Source organism: Arvicanthis niloticus, chromosome 6 (assembly GCF_011762505.2).
Source record: "Arvicanthis niloticus isolate mArvNil1 chromosome 6, mArvNil1.pat.X, whole genome shotgun sequence".
NCBI classification, from domain to species: Eukaryota; Metazoa; Chordata; class Mammalia; order Rodentia; family Muridae; genus Arvicanthis; species Arvicanthis niloticus.
In genome coordinates, this window is record NC_047663.1 from 12179964 (window position 1) to 12207451 (window position 27488).

Here is a 27488-nt window from a genome sequence, read left to right on the forward strand (position 1 = left end):
TCTACAAACTAACCTTAACTTAGGGATTAAAGGTCTTTGTTAAGGGCGTGTCTGTATTCCAGCTGTCTGTAATCCAGAGCCTGTCTTTATTCTGGCTGGATTACATAGACCTACAGGGTCTTTGGATGTGATTCCTTGTCAGAGGACGTCAACATCTTAGGTCAGCATTTATGAGGTTGCCTTTGCTGCTCAACATCCCCTATCCCTATCCCCACCCCCACCCCACCCCTAGCCTGAGATCACATGCACTGTGTTTTCTTCAGGAATCATCTATACTAAAGAATTCTGTTTCCAAGAGCTAGAAGGAAACACTTGCCACACAAGTACCCAGTTAGGGGACCAGGCCTGTCTGATGAAGCTTGGGCTCTGACTCATATGGCCTGGTTGCCGCGAGGAAGACAGGGCATGATGTTGAACCAGACCATCCTGGTGTGTTCTAGATGCATCATTGTCTTGCTCAGCTCCTCTCAAAACTCATCTAGCCTCCTATGATGGGAAGCACCCTGGGCACCATAAATCTCCCAAGGTGTAGAACACATCTCCAAGCTCAAGCAGCTCAGCCTGGAGGTGTGGTAGAGCAGGCGCTCCAGAACAGCCACTGAGAGGGGATTCCTTATGTAGTTGAACATGATGAGCTGAACACATTGGCTCAGGGCAGGCAAGAGGACATTGAGCTGAGAGTCCATAATCATACAGTTCTCCAAGTCTAGGGTCTTCAGGGTGGTGCAACTCTGTCCAGCAGGACTCGAAGGGGCTCAGGACCTATGTTAGCCAGAATGACACCACTCAGGTTCAGGTGTTGAGCTGTCGGATGCCTGGACACTGGGACAGGGACTTCAAGTCTGATTCTGACAGCTGGGAATCAGATAGAGAGGCTCTCCAAGGGAGCCTCCAGGCACCTGAACAGCTGATCCATTTGACTTTTGAGGAAGCAAATGGAGTCCAGGGAGAGGTCCTGGAGGCACTGCAGGTTGAGAAACTGAGAGGTGATCTGGCTGACCAACTGCTTCTTCTCCTCAGGGGTAATAGAGGCAGGCACGTGGATGTGAGAGTGAATGAATGTGAGGAGATTGTTCATTTGGCCTAGGTAAGGAGCAAAGATGGCCAGAGTGGACAGCTTCCAGGTGCAGCACATTTTCACTTCCTCCACACAGTCCAAGTCCAGCACTTCCAGAACCTTCACGATGTTCTGAATACCTACCGTGTTGCTCTCCAGCTTTTTATAGCCAAGTTGCAGCAAAGCTTTTCTCTCTCTTACCCATTGGAAGACATAAGGCAGGCTCGTATCCAAGGCTCTTGGTTTGAGGAACAGGTCTATAAACACTTTCAATGAGTTTGGCTTGGCCACTATCTTTGGACCTCTCTTTTGTGGTTTTCTCTTACACTTGACCCCTGGAACGCAAGATACTCTTGTATCTCCAGCTCACACTGTCCAGAAGTCCTTGTGCAAAGCCCACAAATCCAGACAGAACTCACAGTTTGTAATTCCTGGGGTGAATATTCTGGTCAAGCAGTATATCAATCTCATCCAGTACGGTTTGTAAGATATCCAGGTACAGTGCCTTCTTCTTCTTCTTCATCATCATCATCATCATCATCATCATCATCATCATCATCATCATCCCACCCAGTGGGAGACAGGGAAAAAGGCCAGACTCATACCATCTTCCTCAGGATGTTATATTGTTTGTGGGTGAAGGCATCTTTGAATAGTGGTGGGAAGAGTTCCATGGGCAGGTCCTGAAGAACAGAGATGGCCAAGTCCTCATCCCTCAGCAGACTTTGCATTGCTAGGAGTGTGGGTGTGGCCTGCAAGCTCATCCTCACAGATCTGTAGGTGATAGATGATCCACAGAGTTCCACCAGAATCTGTAACCAGAATGCTCTAGCTAGGGATGCCACTCTTCAGTGAGCAAAGGCAGGAACTGAGTCTTCTGGTTATGTTTTATGCAGAAAGCCAGCAAGCTGCAATGAAGTATCTGTGTTGAACTCCAGAGGCCAGAGATCTTCTACTGAATCCACGTTTTGTGTTTCTTTTTGCTCTGCCTGCTCTTTTTTCATTGTAGATTTGCCCAATAGTCTAATCACTAATAATCATACCAGGCATAATTGATACCAGGCTGCTTAAAATCCCCTTTGGCAATGAACTTGATCCAAAACTTCAATTTAGCTCCTGGCACAGATTTTGGACAAGGACAGAAAGAAGGCAAATTATTTGGCAAAATATCACCAGAACAGTCTCCAATATCATGCCCCTCTGAAACCTCTTGAGCCGGACCACTACTGTCCACTTAGCTCTCAGTACTACTGTCTTCAATATTCCTACTTTAAGGACCTTTTAAGTCCTACTTATACTGTTCAATTGCTTTTCTAGTCCAAAGTCCCATCTTCCATATTTTCCCAATGAACAGCATGGTCATTTGTATTATAGTAATATCCCAGTTCCTGGTACCAATATCTGTCTTAGTTACTATTTTATTGCTGTGAAGAGACATGATGACCAAGACAAATATTATAAAAGAAAGCTTTTAAATTGGGGGCTTGCCTACAGTTTTCAAGGGTTAGTCCATTGTCATCATGGTGGGGGAGCATTCAGGCAGATGCTGGAGCAATAGCTGAGAGCTTTACATCCTGATCTGCAGACAGAGAGAGATTGAGACTGGGCCTGGAAACTTCAAAGCCCACCCTCAGTGACACATCTTCTCTAACAAGGCCACATCTCCTAATCTTCAACAGTTCTGCTAACTGGGGACCAAGCAGGCAAATATCCGAGCCTATGGGGTATCATTCTCATTCAAACCATCACTCAGAGAAGTGAGAAAAAAAAAGACTAAAGAATCCAGGCAGTGGTGACACACAATTTTAATCTCAGCAGGCACTTGGGAGGCAGAGGCAGGTAAATGTCTGTGAGTTCAAGGCCAGCCTGGTCTTCAGAGTGAAATCTAGGACAGCCAGGGTGCTTACACAGAGAAAACCTGTCTTGAAAAAGAAAAAAAATGAGAAGAAAGAAAAAGAAAGAGGGAAGAGAGGTATGGTTACTGACACAGAAGGAGTGAGTCTACTGTTCTACAACATGGTTTGGTGGGTGTAATTTCTGAAATACCCAACAAAGGGGAGATACAACCTGTAGAGACCACCCCTAGTAGATAGGCACGCCCCCTAGTTGAGGGATGGGCCACCCAGGCATCTCAAAATTTAAAACCCAGAAATGTTTCTGTTCAAAGAAAAGGCAGAGACAAAACAAAAAACAGAGACTGAAGGAAAGGCCATCCAGAGACTGCCCCACCTAGGGATCCATCCCATCTATAGACACCAAACCCACACTATTGCTGATGCCAAGAAGTGCACTTGCTGACAGGAGCCTGGTATGGCTGTTCCCTGAGAGGCTCTGCTAGCACCTGACCAATACAGATGCAGATACTCACACCCAACCATTGGACTGAGCCCAGGGATCCCAATGGAAGAGCTAGGGGAAGTACTGAAGGAGATTGCAACCCCATATGAAGACCAATATCAATTAACTGGACCACCCAGAGCTCCCAGAGACTAAACCACTAACCTAAGAGTATCCATGGAGGGAGCCAGGACTCCAGCTACATATGTAGCAGAGGATGGCCTTATCTGACATCAGTGGGAGGGGAGGGAGGCTTGATGCCCCAGTGTAGGGGGATGCTAGAGGGGTGAGGTGGGGTGGGTGAGTGGGTGGAGGAGCACCCTCATAGAGGCAAAGAGGAGAGGGGAAAGGGGGGATAGGATGGGGTTTGCAGAGGGTAACCAGGAAGGGAGATATCATTTGAAATGTAAATGAATACAGTGATTAATAAGAAAAAAGGAAGAAAAATTGCTGAAGAGCTCTCTCTGTGTGTAATCTGCTCTAAGTGTACCTATTTACTTTCTAATCTCAGTTATTAGTGTTACTTTAAAATTTTATGCATTCTCATGGGTTATTTTCTTTCTCTTCTAATTTAGCTAATTTACGTAGTTTCTTAGATTGCAGTATAAGTTCTATAGTGTTAACTTCAGGTCTTTGTTTACTAGTCGTAATCCTCTCTCTCTCTCTCTCTCTCTCTCTCTCTGTCTGTCTTGCTCGCTCTCATTCTCTACCTCTATGTTAGACTTTTGATTATGAAGTTCTCTTCTAGGAGAAATGTAATTTAAATCTATTGACTTGCTTAAGTCTTCTTTGTAAGGTTCCAGGAGTGCTAATGATACTAAGAGGACAAGAACAATCAGAACGTATAACTTCTCCCCCCACCCACCCCCGGCAGGGCTTCTCTGTGTAGTCCTGTCTGTCCTAGAACTCACTCTGTAGACTGGGCTGGCCTTAAACTCAGAGATCCACTTGCCTCTGCCCACTGAGTGCTGGGATTAAAGGCGTGTGCCACCACTGCAATAACCATCTTTTTTTTTTCAGGGAGGGCGTATTTACAATTTTCTAGACATTATTAATAAATTGAATCTCCACAACAATTATATATATATGTATGTGTATATGTATATATATATATATATATATATATATATATATATATGACATGTTTCATACATATGTCAACATTTCTGTTACTCATTTTAATGAATGAGAAAATATTGAGAGGGAAATGTTTAAAGAAATAGTGCAAGATCACAGTACTGACTTTTCTTCCAGGGTATACAAACTAACTGCTATGATAGTGTCCCTGTTAGTAAGAAGATCTCCTCCTGTCTACTGCACCTGAAATATGACAAGTGAAACACACATGCATACACCCAGCCTTTAAGTCTTTCTTTTCTTTTTAAGCACAGGGCCTTTAAAGGTTTGTACCAGGTTCCCTGCATAAACGTTATGGCAGTTAACTTGGTGTTTTTATGTCTGACTCCTAACAGTGGGAGGGGTAACTCTTTGTCTGCTCCTGGGACTCTTCTCCTCCTATAGGGTTGCCTTGTCCAGTCTGGATATGAGGGCTTTTGCCTTGTTTTATTACATTTCGTTTTGTGGTGATTGGTTGTTGTCTCTTGGAGGCCTGGCTTTTTTCAGTACGGAAATAGAGGAAGTCGATCTGAGAGGGAGGGGAGGGGAAGTTGGGATGGGGGGGGGGAGCTGGGATGAGCGGAGGGAGGGGAAACTGTGATCAGAATGTATTGTATGAGAGAGGAATGTATTACTTAGTTTTAAAAAATTGTGTTGCAACACGAGTTAATGAACAAGAGGCCATGAATCTGAAAGCAAGCCAGTAGGGGTGGATGGGATGGAAATGTTTGCAGGGAGAAAAGGGCAGGAGGTAATGACGCGCTATATTATCATCTCAAAAAAAGAAAAGAAAAAGAACTAAAAGCGTATGTATGTGCACGAACGTCCTGTGTGTACACACGTGTGGATGGAATGCCAGAGGAGGCCAGAGAAAAGCACCGGGTGTCCACTTTATCATGCTCTGCCTTATTTCTTTGAGACAGAGTCTCTCATTGGATTTGCTGAGCTCGTGGCCAGTACGCACCAGTAATCCCTCTGTCTTTGCCCAACATAGCAGTCTGCTCCTACGCATGCGCACACTCACATCCAACTCTTTTGTGTTGGTGTGGGGATCGGAGCACATGCTTCCACCCACTAAGCCACCTCTCCATCCCTGGGTTTTTATTTTCTATATATTGCAGTGATTGGACAGAAAATTTATATTCATACTCTTCCCTGGAGTAGATGTGAGATTTTTTTTTTCCTAGACGGTATTTAGCACTGAACAGTCACGAGACACATCTAGATTCTTGTAGGAAAATGAACTGTAGATTGTCTACCTGTTAGTGATAAAGTCTGGGTCACGGACACACTAAGACACCAGAGGCCTAGATCTTAATCCAATAAATTCCAGATGTACTTAATGATCTGAAATGCTACTCACACAGCTACATTTTAAATTCTCTTGTTGGTTTTAGAACCTAGGTGGATTTGCCCTGACTCTTTGCTTATTTTTCCGATTGTTTATGACTTTTCAGTATCCTTTACTCCTGATTTTTAAGTTTAGTTATATATCCCAACTTCTAATTTGGAATATAGTTTACTCAGTATTTCCAGGTCCCAGCTGGAGGCTGCACCTTCCTCATCATGTTAGGTCGCTATTGGCAGGATTATCTTTACATTCAAAGACAAAAATAGCGTCACCACAATAGATTAAGCATATTAAAGAGAACAGCCCAGCTCCAAGTTCAGTGAGAGACTCTGTCTCAAACAAATATGAGAAAAATAAGAGGCCAATAGAGCATGTGCATAAAACAACGAGAAAGCAGCAAATTTATTTAAGGAATTGTTGTTATGAAAGCTGTGAGTTTTAATAACATTTTAAGAAAAGTAGAGTGAAAAAGGTTTGCCTTCGATTCTCTTGCTTGTTCTCGGGACCCTTTTCCTCCTGTTGGCCTGCCTCATCTAGCCTTGACATGAACGCATGCGCCTAGACTTACTGTAACTTTTACGGCATGTTTGGTTGATATCCCTGCGAGGCCTGTGCCTTTCTGAAGGGAAGTGGAGGACTAGAACTTGGGGAGAGGGTAGATGTGGGGGAGGGACTGGAAGGAGTGGAGGCAGAGGAAACTGGGGTTGGGATGTAATATATGCGTGCAAACCAAACAATCAAGAAATAAAGAAGGCTAGCAATTAAATGCATAATATAAAATTTCTAAGAAAGAACTTTTCGCTTTTTATTAAAACATCATTAACTACTAAAAATAGAATATAAAGACTGTCAAACAACTATAGCAATAAAATGAATAGAAAACTGAAGTATAGTCTAGGCTACTTCAAAAGATTAGTTATATGATTGAAACAATTTATTTATTTATTTTTTTAAAATCAAACCATGATTTTTTACTTTTTCACACAGGGGTTATAAACACAAAAAGGCAGGATGTGGGGAAGGGGATGACGCAGGAGCGTAGGTGTTCAGGGGGAGTACAGATATCTTCCAGAACAGAGTATCGGCTGGGTGAAGGTTCAGGGGACAGGTCACTATGACTCTGCCTATGATTCACTTGTCCTTATCTAAGTTGGTACTATCCACCAAGGTTACCTATCCACAAGGTCTATGGCTATTAGTTCTTTTCCAGGCTGGTGAATTTCCACCAAAGCTGCCTGTTTACAAGACCTTATAGCTATCTGTTTCAGTGTTTTTCCACAGAGACCAAGGCTTTGTGTTAGCAGGCTGACTTAGGCCTATGACTGATTTTAGGTCTTTAGTGTATAAGCAAGGCTGCCCCAGACATCTCCTCCATTCTCCAAGTATAGAAGGGCCATGGCAATTCCAATCTTGCAAAGGCCTGACCTCCAGTAATTAAAGGGGACCTTGTAATGGCTCTGGTCCTCCTGTCATTGAAAGAATTTTTTAAGTGTTTGTGACATTGTTCTCCACAGTCCTGAGGTGTTTAGAATACCCTTGTTACCTTGTTTGTTTTGACAGTTTCCGATGTAGAAGACATGGCATTTCACTTGTATCTACTTTTAAAAGTACAATTAATTGCCAAGTCTATTATAACGGCTGTAACTGTTACTGTTTTAAAATTGTCCCCTATACTCTGGAACATCTTTCTGATTTAGGATTATTAACACATGTGGATAAAGAGCCATGACAAATATTTGAGATTTCTCAACTCCTGGACTTTGCTTTTCTGTTTTGACATTTCCTGTGGCAAGTCGAAAAGTTTTCAGTGCCTTTCAGATACACTGTGCAATGAGAACAGAATGGATTTTAGGTAGACTAGTATGAATGCATTAAAAAAAAATCTGAATCCTTTTATGTGTTTTAGTCACACACACACACACAAATCTGTTTTTATTAATCTACTTAACTCATAAAATCCCACACTGCTGTGACCAGAGTAGGAGAAACGTGTTTGAAAATTAGTCTTCATTTGTCTACTGTAAGAATTTCTCCAAGATAGAAATATGCATTGCATTACTTTTAAAGGAAAAATAGGAAAAGAAGAGAAACTTCCAACTTCAGTTAATTTCCCCAGTTAGCATGAGTTTGCCAAGTTGAAAACTGACGTCTGTGTTTAGCTATGCATAGTGAGAAAACATGAATTAGTATTTCTCATACAAGTTCTTAGTTAATATTTTTATTCTAGTTTTTTTTGTCTTCTTTCCCATCGTAATCTCATCGTATCTGAAAGGCTTGAGCAAGTTTCCCTTCTCTGCTTTATTTTTTCCTGGAGTTGAAAGACCGAATGAACAGACATAGGGTTTGTTTTATTTTCAACCAATCACAGAACAGTATTTTCCCAGGAGACTAACTAGCTTACAAAGAGAGAGGACACAGAAAACAAAACAGATTCGTCATGTGCAGCCTGGATTGACCACATCCCCTTTCAGAAACCAGTGTGAGTAGAACCGCAGAGAGCAGCCACCTAGTTAAAGAATGTTTACGGAACCAAAGATAACGCTCAAACTGATGCACTAGGAAAAGGAGAAGGCTGGGACTGTTTCCAGGGAGCGTGAGTAAAGCTCAGTGCTGTGTTTTTGTGCTCTGCCAAATAAATGGGTGGATATTGCTAAGATCTATTTTTCAGATGGTTCTAGACACTTAAGTATTTTAAAGAGCTAATTTTTATTTTCCTTCTCCCAACCGGATTTTATTTTGTAAATACAGCTGTAGATTCTAGTTTGCTTCCATTCTAGCCAAGGAAAGAATTGTATTGCATTTTGTCATGTAAATTTAGGAAAGATTAAATTTAAAGACTGTTAAAATTAAAACAGTTTTAAAATTTGTTTATTTGAAAATTTTCTGGGCAAAATTATGTTTCCACTCAATTTCTTTCCTTTCCTTTCCTTTCCTTTCCTTTCCTTTCCTTTCCTTTCCTTTCCTTTCCTTTCCTTTCCTTTCCTTTCCTTTCTTCCTTCCCTCCTAACTTATTTTGAACTTGGCTTTCTGCATTTTGAGTGTCATTTATATTCACAAAATTGAGAGAATCCTTCTTCTGGTGTGTTAGAATCAAGTAATTTAGAGTTTTGATTATTATTTTAAAGCTCAGCTCTTCTGCTACGAGTTATTCAGTTAAATTTTATTATATTTAAATCTGAGCATAAGTATTATGGACATATTTCATTGGGATTGTATCTGATGAAGTTATCATTCAGGCGAGTTTAAGCAGTAAGAATTTTGTTGTCGATTTGATTAGTTATGGGATTGGTTTTTACTAAAATGCAAGGAACAAAATGAGTGTTAATGGGATGAAACTAGTAGATTACTCACATCATTGAATTCTGATCTAAAATATTATTACACGTATTCTGTAACCTAATGGTGCCCCCCCCCCATTGGAATGTTCTGTTTTATTGTAGAAGGGGTGAGGATAACCACGCCCCATCGTCACCGTCACCCGTCCCTCCACATAGCTTAAAGTGAATGCATTTGAGGTCAAATTTAGTCATAAATTGCTGCATTAATATTTTACAACATTGCATTACAGTTCTTAAGTGTAGTAAATATTTGAATCAGAAATAGAGTCAAGGTTTTTCCAACTCCACTTCTGTTTTGGTTGCCTTGTTTGTTCACTTAAGGAGCAGGTAAGGGGAGTATGAAGGAGCTAAGTGTGCACCAGCAGACCCGAGCGCTTCTGCACAAGAATCTGCTCAAGAAATGGCGGATGAAGAGAGAGAGCTTATTGGTACGTGCAGACATTCCACCTTCTCCTCAGCCTTCTTTCCCTGCCTGAGTATTTCAAATATTACAGTTTAATCAGCAGACTATACTTATTACTTTTGAGGTAGGTACTTCTATATATGTTTCTTCAATTAAGAAACTCATAATGGTCTATGACCAATACCACAGAATCATGAAGACTAAAAGTATTATATATATTTTTAAAAAAAATGGATAAAGAAAAAAATTCAACTGTATGGTAAAACTGTAACAAAGGTTAAATCATCCCATATTCTACAGTGGAAACCAAGACATGATACAAAGTTGTTAAGTATAAATTGAGAAAAATTTAATATTACTGTTTTATATCAAAAACTACTGGTTTTCTATGTAAAGGTTATTTCCAAGGATTACAAAAGAATAGCATTGCTGGCTTGCGCTAAGTGGATGCTTTGAGAAGTGTCAGATAGTACAACTTTCAGTGGCTTCCTGTGTGACAGATGTTCCGTTCTTACTATTTTTAGTAAAGCCAGTGTAGAAGAGACTCAAGTGAGTGGGACTAAGATGCTTTCCATTCATCCCAGGTACCTAGGTTTCCTCATCTAGGGATTTGCCATCTCCTCTGATCCCAGTAACCTCTGTTGCAATACTCATAAGACAAGGTAGAAGAATGAGACAGAGAATATCGTAGGTTGGGCAAGGGTCTACAAACCAGGCCTGGAGGTGGCATGGACTATGTCTACCCATTTTCCATAGAAAAGAACTCAGCCTTTACTCCTACTTGTATCCAAGAGTATGCTCTAGTCAAAACCTACAGGTTTCAGATCATTTAGACTATATTGACTTAAAGTGGTCACTTTAAAAAAATGAACATACAGTGTCAACATTTGGAAGTAAGTTCCAAGATGAGGACATAGATGATTTGTTCAGATAAAGTCTGGCACTGTTAAGCTGAAACGTTTATTAATGTAAAAATTCAACTGAATCTTCCCTTTCTACATTGTTTTGAGAGTGCTTTGTGGTTACTGATTGTTTCATATTTTGCCTGTATGTTTGTCAGACTAGAGAGAGGTGTTCTCGGGCCTTAAAGAAGTGTGTTCTAGCTTCATATCAAGAAGGAAGAAATTATTGCTATTCTTGATCCACTGGAGAGAATTTCTACTAATTTCCTTTAGCTTTATCCTTTCTCTTCCTTCTCTCTTTCTCTCTCTCTCTCTCTCTCTCTCTCTCTCTCTCTCTCTCTCTCTCTCTTTCTTTTTTCCTGTCTTCTTCTTCTTCTTCTTCTTCTTCTTCTTCTTCTTCTTCTTCTTCTTCTTCTTCTTCTTCTTCTTCTTCTTCTTCTTCTTATTCTGACTCTCTCTCTCTCTCTCTCTCTCTCTCTCTCTCTCTCTCTCTCTCTCTCCATTTGAGACAGGGTGACAGGGTTTCACTATATAACAGAGCCCTGGCTGTCCTGGACTTGCTCTGTAGACCAGACTGGGCTCAAACCCACAAGTGATTCACCTGACTATGTCTCCCTAGTGCTGGGATTAAAGTCAGGCACCACTATCTTCAGCCTGCATTTCCTTTTGCTCCTCATAAAAATATGACAGCTACCAAGGAACATTGCGATTTGCCAGCTTGAATTCTATCTGGAACATTTGTATCTTACGTCTAGAATTAGCTTTCCAGGCGACTGAGATTTTCACACTGTTAAGTATCTCATTAAGTTTCCAGATGACTTCTGAAATTGCTCGTGACTTAAGGCAGAACTTTAGATCAGGGAGTGATCCGGGCGACTACTAACTCAGAATGTGTCCTTCACTGAGTTTTCTTTTCCCTGAAGAATGAATGGCAATGAGAAAAATTGAACTTGTCTTTAAGGTTCTTTAGTGCTGACCGATTTGAAGAGAAAGAAATCTAGGCTCATTATTTTCTCTTTCAAAAAACTGTTTTATAGGAATGGAGCATTCCAATTATTATAGGACTGTATATGGGTCTGCTTTCCTATTTCAAAGAAAATGATCGTGTCCCTGAAGTCCCTCCTCAGAATCTTGGAAGTATAGATGAATTTAATGGATCTTATATAATGGTTGTATATACACCGATCTCTAACATAACCCAACAGATAATGAATAAAACAACATTTGCTACAACTATGAAAGGTAATATGCCATTGAGAAAAAATAATTAGTCTCATTGGTTTATATTGTTTAAAAATATATGTACATATTATGTTAAAGTTCCAGTTAAACATCCTTCTGATAAACTCAAGTATCAAAGATAACATATAATCTACCTAAGGTTTTTATTTTTCTTTCACAACAAGATCTTAATATATTTCAGCTTAATAGGGGTTCAATTCATGGAAGCCTATGTTTGTATTGGAGCATAAAAAAGCAAGAAAACTTACAAATTTTCAAGACAGCAACTAGGAGAAATGTAGCACCTGGGAATCTGTATGCTTTTAGCACGAATATGCAATGATCAATATTTATAGCTTGCTGAAATCTAAGTAATTAGATCATGGCTATTTAACAATAAGTTCATAAGTATGAGCACTAATTATGTATAATCCGAAGGGGAGACTTTCCTATATATAGAATAGAATGCAAAGCCTTTAAAGGTTGTGATTTTAAATTGGGCTCATTTTATAATGAAGACAAAGAAAACACATATTTCATTTATGAGCAACCTGGGTAGAGTCTAACTATTTATTCTTTAATATTCAATTCTTAACTATTGAAATCTCTGGTTGTTGTAGAGTCTGTTTGTTGCCTTTGTTTCTGTATAAGACCTAAGTCATGTAAACTGCTTTTGCTTCAGGCTGAATTTTTTAATCATCAGGGATCAATTAACAACAGTGATTGATTACTCTTATACTTAAGAGGCATGATTCCACTCACTCATCCATAACTTGTCTTATTAAAGCACACAATTCTCATGCACAACTGGACTCTTTGAAACAGTAAAGTAATATTTTCTAGGTTGCCTTTTAGTTTGCTTAGTTTATGTGGAAAGGTCTACCAAATGATGGTTCAGTCTCATATTACATTCTGTTGAGGTGGGATGCCACTTAACCCGGTGCACTTATTTTCATCTTCTACTTCGCAGGAACAAAAATCATTGGGGTACCAAGTAAAAAAGAGTTGGATGAAGTGTTTCTGGAGAATATGCCACATGCTATTGGAGTTATATTTAATGACACATTCTCTTACAAGTTAAAAATACACCAAATGTATGGAAACCCATTTTTGAAAGAGGACTTATCAGGTGACTTTTTAATATACAATCCTACTGTGACTGTCTTTATGTTTCTGAAAAGAAGGAATGGGTAGGATTGGGTGGACAAGAGATACCTTTCATTTCCTGGGAGAGAAGAGACTAATATTTTATTACCGCATTTGTATTCATTTTAGAGATGGATTTTACAGCACTACAGGATAATTTGGCATATATCTTTTGCACTCACAATGATGAGTAAGGGAATGATGGTTAGATCCCAGTGTCAGGTGAGGTTGCAGTTGAATAGAAGAGGCAAACATTGCATGAGGGCCAGAGAAGGGACTTGCCCTTGTAACTCAGACCCAGGATTCTTAATGGACTTTTGGATTAGGAAAGTAGGTTTTAAATTAAGACCAAAGGAACAGCAAGGGTGAGGAGCTGGAGACACCGCGTCCTAGTAGAATAAAGGTACATGAACGCGTCTTATCAAACGCTGGAGGAAAAGCATGAAAAGCCCCGACACGTGAGGGGACAATGATTTTGCAGCCACAGAAGGGTTAGGTCCTTTTCGGTATCTTGTAAACCAGGCCACGAATAGCCATTGAAGTACTTTAATTAAGGCAAGCTTGTGGGAAGTTGTCCAAGGTTAAAAGAGAGCACTCCTGATTCAGCCCAGAGAATTTGAGTTGCAGGAAGTCCAGGGCGAATGTAGTGAAACCAGATGGCTGCTTAGAAGACAGCAGAGGCGGGAAAAGGAAGAAGGCTTATTGGTTAAAAGACTCGGAGGACATAAAATTGGTGAAATCTGTAGAATCAGTGCTTTAATACAATTCACGTGCCGTGTGCAGACTAATACTATTCACGTGCCATGTGCAGACTAAAACTATTCATGTGCTGTGTGAAGACTAATACAATTCACATGCCGTGTGCAGACTAATACAATTCACGTGCCGTGTGCAGACTACATATTCTTTATCGGGTTCTTGCAGAATGCAGTGAACGAAAACCATGGGGCCTGTTTGTCCGGATTGTTCTCAGAGGTGGAAGAATAAAAAAGATACACAAACGAGATAAGATGGTAGAGACCATAAAACTCCTTTAGATATTTTTGGTGGTGGGGAAGTCCCCTCTGGGATGGAGCCATTTTTGTAAGAAGAATCGCATAAAGGGACAAGCAGTCTTTATAAATAAAATTGTCAGCAAAAGGACTACCCAGAGACACTCGAATGCAGAGTCTAAGCTGTATTCTCAACGCAAGAGAAGCTACATGGAACTAGTGGGAAGATAGTTCCCGAGACTTGCAGGATACAGGTGGTGCTCCTCCCCATTTTCTGTTTCTCCCCAAGAAAGGGCTATATCCCTTTGTCTTAGTCATCACGTGTCCATGCAGCAGCTTGCCAGGAGTCTTCAAATACTGCATCGCATTAACATCTCCACTTCGCACCCGGAGGTGTGCATTTTATTATGATTATTAATTCCGGGTTATTTTGGGACAAAATTTTTTCTTATGCACGTATCCCACTTTAGGCTTCTAGGTACGGAATTGGGGATTGGTGTGTGTGTGTGTGTGTGTGTGTGTGTGTGTGTTTGATATAGAAACCCCAAAGCCTTGTTTTTCCGGTCTCAGCGAGCTTCTGTTGTTCTATCTCTAGTCTCATGGTGTGTGTCAGAGTAGCTGCTTCTTCTAGACTATCTACCCGTCGTCTTAACATGTCTGCCACATCTCAGAATGACTTTATTAGTTTGCTTGCTTGCTTTGCTTGAGATAGGGTCACAACATACCCTAGGCTAGCCCAGAAGCCTTATTCTTCTGCTTCCCGAGTACTTGGATTACAGGTGTGCCCCACCGTGCCTATCTCCTGTATGAGGTTCTGACTAGTGGAGTCTCCTCCCCATCATTTTCTCTCACGGTTTTGTTCCTTGTTCCCAATCTGGCTTTATCCCCTAATGATGGTTACACTTTTCCTTGTGCTTACAGCTCATTGCTGGGATGCGTATACTTACGTTTACTGTAGACTGACCAAATACTGGAAAGGAGGGTTTGTGGCCTTACAAACTGCCATTAATGCTGCAATTATAGAAGTAAGTGCTCGGTTGGATTGGAAAGTTCCGGTGGTTACCATGATTAACTTCAGAGGCATCAACATTTTAATGAAAGGTGATGTCCCAGGTTGTTTGCCCCACAGTAACTATACACCAAGGTTGGGCAGTTCATAAAGAACATAGTTACTTTTCATAGCTCTCAAGTCTGGTGAGTGTATGGTTAGGCCCCTCAACAGGCTCATGCCCCATGGCTGTCACAGCCTGGCAGTTTTTACACGGCAAAAGGGACGAAAGGCCAAAGAGAAGAAGAACACTGTGTTCTCATTTGGCAGAGGAGCAAAAGGGCAAATTGCACATTAGGACACAGTGTGCAAGCGTTTGATGAGTCACTCATGTATCCATGAGGGAGGGTGAGGCTCCATGACTTACTTCCCTAAGCATCCTCACTTTAATATCGTGCTGAGGATGAAGTTTCCGCACGCATTGCAGACGGGTGCACTCAGACTAGCAATTATGTAAACTTCTGATTTTATGGCAGAGAATTTTTAGACAAAACCCCCCTGATTTACAATTTCTTTTTCTTTTTATTATTATTATTATTATTATTTTTTTTACATTCCACTCGTTGTCCTTCTCCCTTCTTGGTGGTCCTCCCTCCCACAATTCCTCATCCCATTCCTCCTCCCCCTTGCCTAGTTCTGCACTGCTTCATAGAAACCTGCAAGCCAACACACTCAGTTCCCTCTAATATTAAACATTTCCTGTTACTGGACTACTGCAGCATTCCAACTAGGAAACTGGCATAAGTGTAACCGCCAGTGCTTATTCCAGCTCTGTCAAATTGTATCCTTCAATTTCTGTTTGCTTTTGTCTTTCTCTAGGTCACCACGAACCACTCCGTGATGAAGGAGTTAATGTCTGTTAACGCCATCAGTATGAAGACATTACCTTTTATTACCAAAGACATTTTTCAGTATGAAATTTTTATCTTGTTCTGCTTGCTTTACTTCTCCTCATTTGTCTATTTTGCATCACGCAATGTCACTAAAGAGAGAAAACACAATAAGGAGCTCATGAAAGTCATGGGGCTGCAAGACTCTGCATTCTGGTGAGTCCGAGATTGAGGTCGCAAAATAGCAGAAGTGTTATTGTTTCACAATGCCACTGTTTGAATTTGACGTGTGGGCTACTTGCTGTTTGCTCTCACCATTAGATTTAATCTTTGTTAAATCTCCCATGGGCGATAGATGGAACTCACGGAGCATGATTTCAAGGCTGGCTTTTTCCTTTGCAACCTCTACTACAATCGAGGCGCCATCATCAAGGTTGTAGATGAGGAAAGTAAAGGCAGACGAAAATAAGGCAGTTAGTTGCCCAGTGTTGGGGAGACAATGGATGCCAGGACTGGGCCTCAGGGCTGGAGACTTGATGGCATTTCTGCTTGATCTTCTCCTAGTTATGAGCTGCCTTCTCCATACTTCTTCCTGGGAAGAAAACAACCTTGTAAAGGAATGTGATGTTTATAGGCGTGGCCAACCAGGAATGTTTTGAAGCATGTCTATTAAGTGATGCAATATGATAAGGACATAACATATAGGCTGGTGGGTAGGGAGGACTTAACAGGACTTAAATTATACGTTAATATTTGTACCTTGCCCTACCCCACAGACACATTTCAAAGTAATTTTGAAATACATGCATATGTTTGTATGTATACCTGGACACAACTATTTATGCATTTGTGACATAAAAAAGGGGAGTACTTTTCATAGAAATAAAGACCTATGAAAATAGTGAGAGTTTAGTTGGTAGAAATGCAAATGATGTAAGGTCTAAACTCCTCAGAAGCAAACTACAGAATTTGGTATCACTGACAAAATGTATATTGCCAGGTTTAAAGGAAAAAAAATCATGTGTTTATTTTAGCTCAAAAGAAACATGACATGTTTGATATTGATTCTTAAGGGATAATTCTTGGTATAGTACTCAGATCAAGAAAAGACTTGGTTGGGCAGACAATGCAGGCGTGTAATCTTAGTATTGGATGGGTAGACACAGGAAGATGGGGAGTCTCTGAGCTTCGTGAGATGTATAGAGACACTGAGACCCTTCTTGATGAACCAAAGCTAATGAAAACTCAAATACCACTTAAAACCTGTATGAACAAGAAAACTCCTTCTCCAAACTCCAAAACTATGTGTATGGAATGGTAAAACTTCATGGACAGGATGAATCGTTATTTATTGACCAATTTAGCAACTCACATGTTCCCTGAAGTAAAAATTATGGTCCAGAAACCTTTGTTTCTGTGTAGCATATATTTACCAACAAAGATAATCTTAATTTTAATGTATGTGGATTGGGAAATAGAAAAGGAGGAACCCATGTCTTTAAAAAGTGAGAATTTTTGTGTCAGAGCATTGGGAATGACAAAGGAGTGGATGTATGTCCTGCCATTCCTGTCTGTTAGGAGGAGAGAGGGAGAGAGAGCAACTTCTGTAGAAGGGTCTCCTTTAGTTCAAGGCAAATCCTTGGAGGCAGATACCCAGCCAGAGTCACCTTAAATTAGGGAAGCACCAGCAGGCAGGCATGAAGACCAAGGAGACGATGGAATTCTGATGCTGGTTTTGTTTTAAGAATGATGATTCTTAGCATGTGCATAAATTAAGATCTGGAAACACGCATTGACATGCACATCCTTTGAACTAAGATAGAAGATGCTTTGGAAACATCTTTCCCAAGTATCAGACATCTTTTGGGAATGAGTATGACTTCTACTAATGCCATAATATGATGCACGTATTTTTCCAAGCAAGGAGACTTTGTATAAGTTTATTAACATCGTCTCCCCAACTCCACCCCTATAGCTTGCTCTCTTTTTAAGTAATTGTTTTAGTGTATTTATTTCATGTTTTCAGTTCTACCTTAAAGCAGTCTCTTCTGTTCTTAGGAAATAAATTTACAAAATATGTTACACCTTTGAAAAATGTTGATGTTTCTAACACAGCCCAGTTAATTATAATGATACAAGATTAAAAATTAAATAAGTAGTAAATCCAGCTAAACATATTTTACTAGGGTGTAGGATTGTAAAACATGCATCTTTTGCCGCATTCTGCAGGAGATGCACTCTTGTTAGTTACATGGTTTTAAACAGAGGAACAGAACAAATGCCTATCATTACCATTTTCACCTTGTTAATGATTTATTTTGTGACATTTCACACACCCATTAACTAGTGAGAGGGACTACGGTTCTATTACTTGTAAATGAGAAGTTTGGACTCACGCACCCTTACAGTCTTGTCTTATCTAACACATGTTGTTCTTTAATATCTTGTAAAAAATGTGAACACCAGCACATCTAAAGCAAAATGATACACACACACGTAAAGATGTAAAGGTGTGCTATAACTTACATCCATCCAGGTAAGTAAATAACAGGGTTAGGAAACATGTGATGGAAGCAGTGGTGTTGTGGGTTTTCCGTTTCCTGGGAAGAAGTGTGGTAGTGTAGCCTGTGGAGGTCCTCAAGCTCTTCACGCTCAGAGAGGCCTTTGATTGACATCTGACTGACCGCCAGCTCTTATGTCTCCTTCCAGCTTCACAATTAGGGCCATTTGGTAATATCTAATAAGACTGATGACACAAACTTTAATTCAGTAATTTCACTTTAGACATATTCTCCTACATCTTACATAAAAACAAATGTAATAAGATTCTTTTCATCATTATAATGGAAAGGAAAATAGGAAACGATTATCTAATTTCAGAAGAACACTAGAATATATTAACATAACAAAATGTCATAAGCTCCATTTATAATAGATAATGTTGATTGATAAAGGCGTTATGTATAATACCCACAGCATGCAACATATGGTTTATACAATGCTGATAGTATTTGTGCAATAAATACATATGGATGTCTGGCCCCCAGGGACCAGTAAGGCCATATTTTGGTTCATAGTCTCTTAACTGGTTGTGACATTCTTTCCATTGGCTGGTGCCATACTAATATTTGGTACCTTCCACTACTGTGTGGTAATGGAAAACAGAATGCATGGAGTTCATAGGCAGGACGTTTGTCAAAGTGATTACCTTAGGAAGAGAAGATGGAGAATTGTGAAGAGGAGCACACACAGTATACTTCTGCCGTTATCAATATCATAGTTAATAAACCACATACAAGAGTAATAGTATTGTACTTAGATGCTCTGGTAGATTTGAAGGTATTTATTTAAAAGGCTAACTAACTTAAACGACTTTTGTCTTTGTTTAGGCTGTCCTGGGGCCTAATCTATGTTGGCTTCATCTTTATCATGTCCATATTCATTGCAATTATCATAAAGTCTAACCAGATTATAGTGATGACTGGTTTCCTGGTCATCTTTACACTGTTTTTCTTATATGGATTATCTTTGGTAAGTGTGTGCATTTATTACCACCATTTACACACTAGATCTTAGCTATGTATAGCAAGCATTAATTCTCCAGAATGTTAGGAAGACACTTTGTCATGTTCGGTGTGTGTGTGTGTGTGTGTCTGTGTACACACACACATGTGTTTGCTTGAGAAAATGCAAATAGCTATAAGAAATGAATGTAAACCCAAGTAAATTAGGCCTCTCCATTTTTTTGCAGAAGTCTTGTGTATTGCAGAATGAAACGGTGCATCAATTATTTTTACAAAAATCTTTCAATCGAGATATTTCAAAATTTTAATTCTGAAACTTTTAATTATACAAAACAAGTAAAAATCCAGCTTGCTAAGCTACTACTACCACTGCTCAAGTTTGCTATTTATTTGATCATGGTGACCGGAAACACTGGTCTCACAGAGATAAGTGTTAAATTTTGCCAGCATTGTCAGGAGATCTAAGTGAAAATAGTACATTAATACTCAGAGTTAAAGAAAGAAAAAAGAAAGAGAGCGTGGAAGAGATGGAGAACAGCTGTCTTAGTCAGGGTTTCTCTTTCTGCAGTAAACATCCAGACCAAGAAGCAAGTTGGGGAGGAAAGGGTTTATTCAGCTTACACTTCTGTATTGCTGTTTATCATCAAAGGAAGTCAGGACAGGAACTCAAACAGGGCAGGATCCTGGAGGCAGGAGCTAATGCAGAAGCCATGGAGGGGTGCTGCCTTCTGGCTTGCTTCCCCTGGCTTGCTCAGCTTGCCTTCTTGTAGAACCCAGGACCACCAGCCCAGAGATGGCTCCACCCACAATGGGTCCTCCTGCCTTGATCACTAATTGAGAAAATGCCTTACAGCTGGATCTCATGGAGGCATTTCCTCAAGGGAGGCTCCTTTCTCTGTGATAACTCCAGTTTGTGTCAAGTGAACACACAAATGCAGCCAGTACAACAGTATACAGCCAGTCTATAGACAGGTTTGATTATAGTCATTAAAGTAACTCTTATCATTGGAAAAGGCCATTGTGAAACATTAAATGTCACAGAGGTGCTATTCTAATTGCCGTGTATATCTCTAACATGAATTTGACATAAGTAAGGGACGTAAAAGACTCACATCATATCTTAAGTTATTTTTCCCATTGTTTCACTTATTGAAAAAAGATCCTTTTCTTATACAATATATCCGGATTACAGTTCCCCTCCCTCTACTCCAAGTTTCTCCTCACCTCCCCTTGCAGATCTGCTTTCTTCCTGTCTCTCATTAGACAAGAACAGGTTTCTCAGAGTTAGGAACTGAACATGACAAAAATTAAAATATAATAAGATGAAGCAAGAACTGTCATATTGAAGTTGGACACAGCAACCCAGCAGGAGGAGAAGAGTCCCAAGAGTAGGCACAAGAGTCAGAGGCCCACTCATCCTCACAGCCAGAAGTCCCATAGAATAAATACCAAGCTACAAGCTGTAATATATACACAGTGAGCCTGGTGCAGACCCATGTAGGTCCGTGTGCGTGTCGATCCAATCTGTGATACTGATTGCTTAGTTGTTTCAGATGGCCTTGCCCTCCCCATGTCCTCAGGCTCTTATGATCTTTCTGTCACCTTTACTGTGGGATTCCCTGAGCTCTGGGGGTGAGATTTGCCGGGGGCTTCCAAATTAGACTCTCCAAATAATGTCTGGCTGTGGGTCACTGCATCTGTTCCCATCTGCTGCTGGAGGAAGACTCTTCACGATGACTGGATAAGACACTCCTCTTGCTTTCCCATTGATAATATCTTGTACAAATAATGAGCTTGGTTTTGCTGATGGTTCTCAAAAGCAATTGCCAGTAACAGCCAATGCCTTCTCTCTTCAGATAGCTGTAACTTTCCTGATGGCTGTTCTGCTACAGAAGGCTGTCTTCACCAACCTAATTGTATTTCTCTTTACCCTCTTTTGGGGGTGTGTGGGGCTCACTGTACTGCACAAAGAACTCCCCTCGTCTCTGGAATGGGTTCTGAGCGCATTCAGCCCCTTTGCCTTCACGTCTGGGATGGCTAAGGTAAACACCTAGGTTATTATGGATGCTTCAAAAAGAAATAATTCACGACAACTCCTTCGAATCCAATTTGGTCTTAACTAAGAGCTTTTACTGTTGTAAATTTCTCACAACACAGATAAATTTGCTACATTGTAAAGGATTGCCATTATGTAAAAAGAGTTAAAATAAAATTCTCTAGTTTATTAAAAATTCTGTGTAAATTTGTTTAAATTATATTGTTGAGTAAACTATGACTTGATTATGGAAATCTTTGAAGATTTAAGTACCTACTACAACAAACTTTATAAAGTCTATCAGTGTACTTGGGATCTTATTAAGATGTAGAATATTGTGTTCATTCTGAAGCATGTCTAAATATGTCATTCTTCAATTGGTAACCATTTTATGAAAATTACTCCTTTGCTGTTTTTGATCTGCAAGTTTAGGTTTTGAAATACAAATATTTGTCTTATCCATTTTTAAATTGATGTGATAATTTAATACACACACACACACACACACACACACACACACACATAATTTAACCTTTCTGCCCAGTAGTCTTACTCTTACACATTGTCTCACATATAGCTACAATTGAGTATTATATATCATCTTATTGTATGCCTACATTATTTTCTTTTTGATAAATGAGAGTATGATTCCAGACTTTGAGTTTTTTTGATAAAGCGATTAGAAAAATTCTTTCATGTGTTTCTGTACAGCAGTTCAGCTTGGTGTATTTGTAGGAGTTGGATAACAGACTAGTGTATATAAATCTTAATACTCACGGCTGTCATTAAATGCTTTTCTAAAATGGTTACATCATCTGACTGTTATAAAAATGATGCTAGAATATTATAGTTTTTCTCAGTCTTCACTAACACTTGTTATTGTTAAATTTTCAAGTATTACTATTCTGCCGAAGATGTGACGTATTATAAACATTAGTTTGTGTTTCCTGCATGTTAGATAAAACTGGATGCCTTTTCACGTAGCATCTTTTGTGTTTTGCGAATTTTCTATTCAGATCTTTTGCATTTCTATTAAGTTTTCTATATTTTCCTTATTACCTTATAAGAAGTTCTTATATTTGCTGTGCACCAGATTTTCTTCAGTCATTGCTAGCTTTTCTGTTTTCTTATTGATTCCTTTGATAAAAGGAGATTTAAGAGCAAGTTTTTTTAAAAATTTTTTTTTTGTCTTATATACTTATATGTGTGCTTAACGTATGTGTGTGTATTAGGTGCACACACATACATTCAGGACCAGAAGAGGGTGTCAGATACTCTGGAAATGGGGTTGCAGACACCTGTGAGCCACCCCCCCCCCCGATGTACTGTACGCTCTGGACCTTTGCTATAAGGCTGACTAGAAATGCAAGCAAAGGGAAACTTTTAGCATTTTGCTATCAAACATGCCTTTCCAGTAGACATTTCAGCTTCTCAGTTTGTGAAGAAATCTCCTGTACTGTGAATGGATACCCAACTCTCTCACGAGCTTTCTCCGTATCTACTAGATTGCATCCCCTCTCCCCGCTTTATTGTATTTTATCCAGAATCATATTGATTTATTTTCAAATGTTGACTCAGATTTGCATTTCTGTTAGCTTTACTCACATATATTGTATATTATTTGGTAATACCTTTATTAAAATATTTCATTAAAAAGTTAACTTGCAAATTTAATTACTGGTTCTGTGCCAACTTATTTATGAGTTTAGGAATTTATCATTATTTTTGTTTGAACCTTAGATTATCTTCCTGGATTATAATTTGAATGGTGTCGTATTCCCTGACCCCTCAGGAGAATCATATGTAATGATAGCAGTATTTTCCATATTGGCTTTTGATGGTCTTCTCTACTTGGTTTTGGCCCTGTATTTTGACAAAATCTTGCTCTGTAAGTAACTGGATTTTTCTCTGATTTTTCAGTTATTGATTACATAGGAAAGTTTTTCTTAGGATTGTGTTAAAAATAGCCTTAGAAGCGAAACTAAATGCCCACTCTCAGTCTGAATTAGTTATACTTCGCAGTAAATAATATATGTAAAATTATTCTAATTTTGAAACAGCATAATTATTTAAGTCAATTTTGAAATATAGTTTTATATTAATTAAGCTTCATTACTTTTTAAGTGTCCTTCCAAGTGTTTTGAAAGAGTGATAGTATGAATTTTTATCTAAACAACCAGAAAAAATAAACAAAGGCATAGAGTAGGAGGAGACTCTTGGGAAGAAGACGAGGGTAGCAGGAAGGCAGGCAGCAAGACAAAGTATTTGAGGAGAGGAATCTGATGACATGAATAATATGCAAGGAAGAAACTGTCAAAAATTAAAGAGCATTTCAGGGGGGTGCTCTTCCAGAGGTCCTGAGTTCAAGTCCCTGCAACCACATGGTGGCTCACGACCATCTGTAATGGAGTCAGAAATCCTCTTCTGGTGTGTCTGAAGACTGCGACAGTGTACTCATATACATAAAATAAAAAAAAAAAAAAAGCATTTCAGAAGAAAACTTCAAGAATAAGCAATAATTAGTTCCTGTTATGGCTTGTTTATTACTGGGCCACTACACTGTAGAAACATGTTCTAATAAAGTTTTGTTAGTCATTATTCCCAGCCTTTTTCCCATCTTGTTTATAATTATATATATAGAGATTATAAAGTTAAATTTCTTTCTCTTGCCAATAACCAAAAAAAAAAAAAAAAAAAAAAAAAAACAAAAACAAACCCACATAAGCCCAAATTTCTTCCACATGTACTGGGATCAGAATGATCATGTCTATGTGTGACTTCATTCATAGCTCCCCTCACTTTGATAAAAGTTACTGTTGTCTTCTATATTGCTATTTATTTGTATGTTTATATCCTTAATAACAAATAGTATTTAACTTCTTTTGTATCAATAAAATCTTTACAATATTGTCATATTCATCTTGAAAAAAAAGAAATTTCTGCATGTGTTATTTTTCACTCATATAACTATATATGAATTTGTTGATTTCAGTATTATGTTTAAGTATATTGGCACAGTCAACCTATTTAAGTTTCTAAGCATGTCTATAACTGTTTTATGTGCAATATTAATAATTGTGTTTCTAAAAAATACTTGATTTCACCTATTCATAGATATCTTTTAGATTACATATTTCAATTATTCAATTTATATTCTGTTGAAAGTTCTATTATATTAATTTTTGGCCATGTCACTTTAGATTTTCATTATTAGTTTTCTTATGAATAATAGGAAACTTGAAAGAAAAATTGCATCATGTTTGAAAGTTCAAAGTATTTCCTCTTATCTTAGTGAGGCTTCATTATTCATTATATTGATTGTATACTTTATTGCTCTTACTTGCTAGACGGAGCCGAGCACAGGTATGCTCCACTTTTTTTCTTGAATTCAACATCTTGTTTTCGAAAAGTGACTACGAGAAACAAGGTCATTGAGAGAGACCTAGACCCCGAGCTTCCCTCGGATGAATATTTTGAGCCAGTACATCCAGAATACCAAGGGAAAGAAGCCATCAGGTAAACACATTCCTGGCTGTGCTAATACTGAGTAAAGGCTAAAGAACTGTTAACCGCCGGTTATCTGTGAGTCTGTGGAAGGCATCTGTCTTTATCAGCATCAGTCTGAACCATTCGCGGTCTCCCGTCGTAACCAGTAGCTTTTCTTAAATGCTTCTCGAAAGGGAAATTCCCTTGGATGTTGGGTCTATCGGTGATTCTCAATTGTTGGGTCACGGCTCCTCAGTTGGCAACACGGCTGTTTATATCACAATTCACAACAGCGGCAAAGTTACAGTTATAGAATAGCAATACAAATAATGTTATGGTTGTGGAGCCACAAAATGAGGAACTGTGTTAAAGAGTCGCAGTGTCAGGAAGGTTGTGATCTGTATGTTCTACCCTTGTGGTATCTTGTGTGACTGCCGGCTTCTATCTTTTGTGTCTGTGTTAAAACTTTTGCCATTGTTTTGCTTTCCTTTTTGCGACAGGGTCTCCGTGCAGCACAGTTTAGCCTCATATAATATTTAATAGTGAAAGATGACCTTGACCTTCTGTTCCTCTTCCCTCCACCACCCAAGTGCTAGGAATTGCAGGCATGTGCTTCCATGCCTGGCCAAATGTCCTTTTAAGACACAGAAATTGGATGTATACAAGGCACACGAAAAGAATGTCACATGATCGTAGGGCCAGAAGTTCATTTTCAGAAGAACAACAGAATGTCTGCCCCAGATGCGAATGATTATTTTCAGCTCTGAAATCAGAAAACACCAGTTCTGTCTGCACGGCAGTTTCTTTATTAAAATAAAATATTAAAGGGCAGCTACAAAGGACACAAGGCCAAAGGGCATTATATCGTGCCTTCCCCCCCCCCCAACAGCCAAAGGCTTAAATAAAACTTCTGATAAGAGTTAATCTCTTTTGTTTCTTCTTACTCGTCCAATAATCACACTGTTGTATTTGCCATGTAAGTGTGAATGTGAGGCTAAAGCCAAATGTCACAGTCAAAGTGACCGAAGTCTAGGGAGTCTCATTCATTTTCTATTTCAGAGGAAATGCTTAATTGAAATTAATTACTGTGCCTCTGAACAGTCAGGTTATATCATATGTTAATAACTATAAGACGTTGTTTACGTCTGCCATTATATCTGTCTGTGCTTTTTTTAAACTTGTGAGTATTAGCTAATGAAGTACCTCTTTATTGTTTCAGAATAAGAAATATTAAAAAAGAATATAAAGGAAAGTCTGGGAAAGTGGAGGCCTTGAAAGGTAAAGAAAGATATTTCATTCCGTTTATCTGACTTAATTATGAATACCCAAACCTGGGACACATTCAGCAAGAAAATGCAAATAGATTGACAAGACAAAACCAAAAACCAAAACCAAAAGACAAAAATCAAAAGAGGAAGCAAGAATACAAATGACCTAACTGTACCATCTGGACACCAATAATAATTCAGAATTTATTGTAAAACCCTTCCAGATATTTCATGGATTTACTAATTTAGAAAAAAAATATGGTCAAACTGTGAAAAATAATAGCATTGTTTTGCTTTTTACTATGGCTACCATAAACACATTTTTTATATTTGTACTGTCAGGAAAGAATGCTAGAATCTGATAAAATTTTTAGATAGTCATGGAATTTACATTGTTCCTATTTATTGATGCAGTAATAAACTGAAACATTAACCAAAACAAGATTAATGAAACCTTTGACAGTCAAAGTTAAATTAACAAATCAGTGTTCCATGACAAACTGATTTTTAATTTTGTATGATTAGGCATATTATAATCCTAAATATTCTAACAGTTATAATTTTATATAGCAGATCTGCCATTCTCTTCTTTAATGGCAGGACATATTGAGGTAATTTTAAATTTAATTTAAAATTCCAGAGCACATTATGAACTATCCCGGTGCTTTCCAGAGTCACAAGCTTTCCATCTTTAAATGTCTTCAAACTTTTCTTCCGCTTTTAGAAGTAGTGGTACTTTGAGATTCATTTATTTTATATATGTGAGTACACTATCACTGTTTTCAGACACACCAGAGAGGGCATCAGATCCCATTACAGATGGTTGTGAGCCACCATGTGGTTGCTGGGAATTGAACTCAGGACTTCTGGAAGATCAGTCAGTGCATTTATTTATTTATTTATTTATTTCTCCAGATTTTACTCCCCTCCTGGTCCACCCTCCAACTGTTCCACATCCTATACCTCCTCCCCAGTCCCCTTGTCTCATTGAGGATGTCCCCACCCCCGACCCCTCACCCCACCAGACCTCTAAACTCCTGGGGCCTCCAGTCTCTTTAGGGTTAGGTGCATCTTCTCTGACTAAACCCAGACCCCGGCAGTCCTCTGTTTCATGTTGGGGGCCTCAGATCAGCTGGTATATGCTGCCTGGTTGGTGGTCCAGTGACTGAGAGATTGCTTAAGTGCTGAGCCATCTCTCCAACCGGAAGTAATGGTACTTAAAAAAATATAAATGTTCTGATTGGAGATTTTTTCATGTAGAATTATTCATTGGAAGGTCAGGCCAGGAGGGGAAGCACTTTCTAAAACTTCTCTTCTTGTAGGTAGTCTTTGTGGCTAATCTGCATCACCTCTGAGAATTTGCTTTTACAATTTCCATGGCTAAATAGTACTGCATTGTATGAGTAACAGGTCTAGTGAAACCACCCTACCAAT

At 39.1% G+C, this 27488-nt stretch overlaps 1 protein-coding gene and 1 pseudogene across 3 annotated transcripts in view; one reads left to right on the top strand and one right to left on the bottom strand.

Annotated features, from left to right (window-relative positions):
* Positions 1-371: 371 nt before the first annotated feature.
* Positions 372-1821, bottom strand: LOC117709852 (PRAME family member 12 pseudogene; annotated as a pseudogene).
* Positions 1822-8206: 6385 nt separating this feature from the next.
* Abca6 (ATP binding cassette subfamily A member 6) overlaps positions 8207-27488 on the top strand; it is a 60766-nt gene continuing 41484 nt past the window's right edge. Inside the window, exons 1-11 of one of the 3 annotated variants that reach the window (XM_076935538.1) lie at positions 8207-8340; positions 9521-9627; positions 11542-11746; positions 12696-12854; positions 14785-14888; positions 15731-15957; positions 19131-19272; positions 21122-21307; positions 23041-23188; positions 24648-24816; positions 26006-26064. In XM_076935538.1, coding sequence (XP_076791653.1) covers positions 9538-9627; positions 11542-11746; positions 12696-12854; positions 14785-14888; positions 15731-15957; positions 19131-19272; positions 21122-21307; positions 23041-23188; positions 24648-24816; positions 26006-26064 — 1489 coding nt within the window. In that variant the 5' untranslated portion in view covers positions 8207-8340; positions 9521-9537. Of the gene's footprint in view, positions 8455-9520; positions 9628-11541; positions 11747-12695; positions 12855-14784; positions 14965-15730; positions 15958-19130; positions 19273-21121; positions 21308-23040; positions 23189-24647; positions 24817-26005; positions 26065-27488 lie in introns of those variants that run through there. The other 2 variants (XM_034507292.2, XM_076935539.1) reach the window with 2 other exon arrangements.